The sequence below is a fragment of the Nymphalis io genome, chromosome 6 (genome assembly GCF_905147045.1).
Source record: "Nymphalis io chromosome 6, ilAglIoxx1.1, whole genome shotgun sequence".
Classification (NCBI taxonomy): domain Eukaryota; kingdom Metazoa; phylum Arthropoda; class Insecta; order Lepidoptera; family Nymphalidae; genus Nymphalis; species Nymphalis io.
In genome coordinates this window covers 9,686,791-9,688,631 of record NC_065893.1, presented here as the reverse complement: position 1 = coordinate 9,688,631, position 1,841 = coordinate 9,686,791, and the positions used below count along the sequence as shown (strand labels likewise).

At 42.6% G+C, this 1,841-nt stretch overlaps 1 protein-coding gene across 1 annotated transcript; it reads left to right on the top strand.

Annotated features, from left to right (window-relative positions):
* The first annotated feature begins 375 nt into the window (after window positions 1-375).
* Window positions 376-1,841, top strand: LOC126769000 (uncharacterized). Its single transcript, XM_050487532.1, has one exon. It carries the CDS (start codon window positions 382-384, stop codon window positions 1,330-1,332), a length of 951 nt encoding a protein of 316 aa, XP_050343489.1. The 5' UTR covers window positions 376-381; the 3' UTR covers window positions 1,333-1,841.

The following is a 1,841-nucleotide window of genomic DNA, read 5'->3' as shown; positions in this document are numbered from 1 at the left end:
GATCAAGCCACCCACGAATGGAATACTAATAGTCTTTGTAGATCATAGAACACAACAATACCAAGTACTGCTGTTTTGCGGTGGAATATCTGATGAGTGGTTGATGCCTACCCATTTAGGCATCCTTAGAATGAAAGCGAAAGCGCCTTCTCGATAGATTCCAATGTATATCGATTCGCAACTATAAACAACATTAACGACAGCTGTGAAATTTGTATTAGTCTGCGGATACCTCTGGCTATTTCCTTTACCGATGTCACCCATAACAAACATTTAATAGAACTCACGTAAAATTATTAGGATCACACTTATTTAGTGGTGTTGATGCTCATACAAAGTTGATTGAGAAATATGATTTGAATATTACTACAACAGAATCAAATGAAACCAAAAAAACAGGACGCGATAATGCAAACCGACCCCGTGCTCTGCGAGGAAGACGACAATCCGCAGACCTACAGCGAGTCAGAGAAGTCTGTGAACCCGGAAATGGACTACGGTCAGTTCAAAAAATCGTACGACCCCGAGCTGAATAAATACGACATGCCGAAGGACTTCTCCAAGCTGGCCGACGACTACATCCCGCAGACGAACGAGGAATACAACAAGGAGGCCGAGAAATATGCCCTCGAAAGGAAATCCCATAACAGCTACGACAAAATCGATTACCAGAAATCGGTGCTCGAGAACGGTTACCCTAAGATACAGGACGTATACAACGGCTACTTGGAGAAGGAGTACCAGAACCGACCGGACTTCGTGTACCAGAGCCCGTACCAGGATAGCGTCGAGATACTCCGGAACCAACAGCACAATCTGCAGGTATTGCAGGAACAGCACAGGATCAACGAGAATCAGAACTTCTTTAACGAGAATCATATAAAGCAGGAAATAGATTTCGGCAACGAAGAGGACAAGTTCATATATGAACAGAATAAAGAGCAAATCGACCAAAACGCGATGTACGACAGTCAAAGGCGAGTCATCGAACAACAGAGGATCTTGGAACAGATACAGCATCAAGTGAAGCAGGAACCTGATACTCCCAACAGCTGCGACAACGTGCTGCAGCCGCAGAGCAGCCCGTACTACTCGCCGGCGGGCGCGGCGGGAGCGGGCGGCGCGGGGGGCGCGGGCGGGGCGGAGGGCAGCGCGCGGCCCGGCCCCGAGCTGCTCATCGCCAAGCAGAACGCACTCGCCGCGCACACGCAGCTCTGGCAAAATACGATGAAACGGCCGTTCTTTTACAGCGAGAGTCCGCATTACAACTCGTCCCAACTCCTGCATCGATATGAGGTGAGGAACGATGATTTAAGCAGAATCCTACAATGATGAGAGACATTCCAAAGTTGATGATGAAAGTAATAATATAATTGAATAAAATTATTATATTGTAAGCGACGATAATCTCTCGGTGTTTCTTTTTTTTTTTTTTTAAAAGAGTTTGTTTAATTTTTTATATACATATATATTATGTGTAAATTGTAAATAAATTTTATTTTATATCATATATTGTATTATATGACATTTAAAGCAAAACAAATTTTACGGTTATATGTTAATTTTGGCGGCAATTTTGACATTGACAATTTTTTTTTTTTTTTTAATTATTTAATAGCACAGTTGAAAGATTATTTTTGTAATTTATGTATTATTTGCCATTACACGTAATATGTATTGTAAGCCGAGATGGCCCAGTGGTAAGAACGCGTGAATCTTAACCGATGATCGTGGGTTCAAACCCGGGCAAGCACCACTGAATTTTCATGTGCTTAATTTGTGATTATAATTCATCTCGTGCTTTACGGTGAAGGAAAACATCGTGAGGAAACCTGCATGTG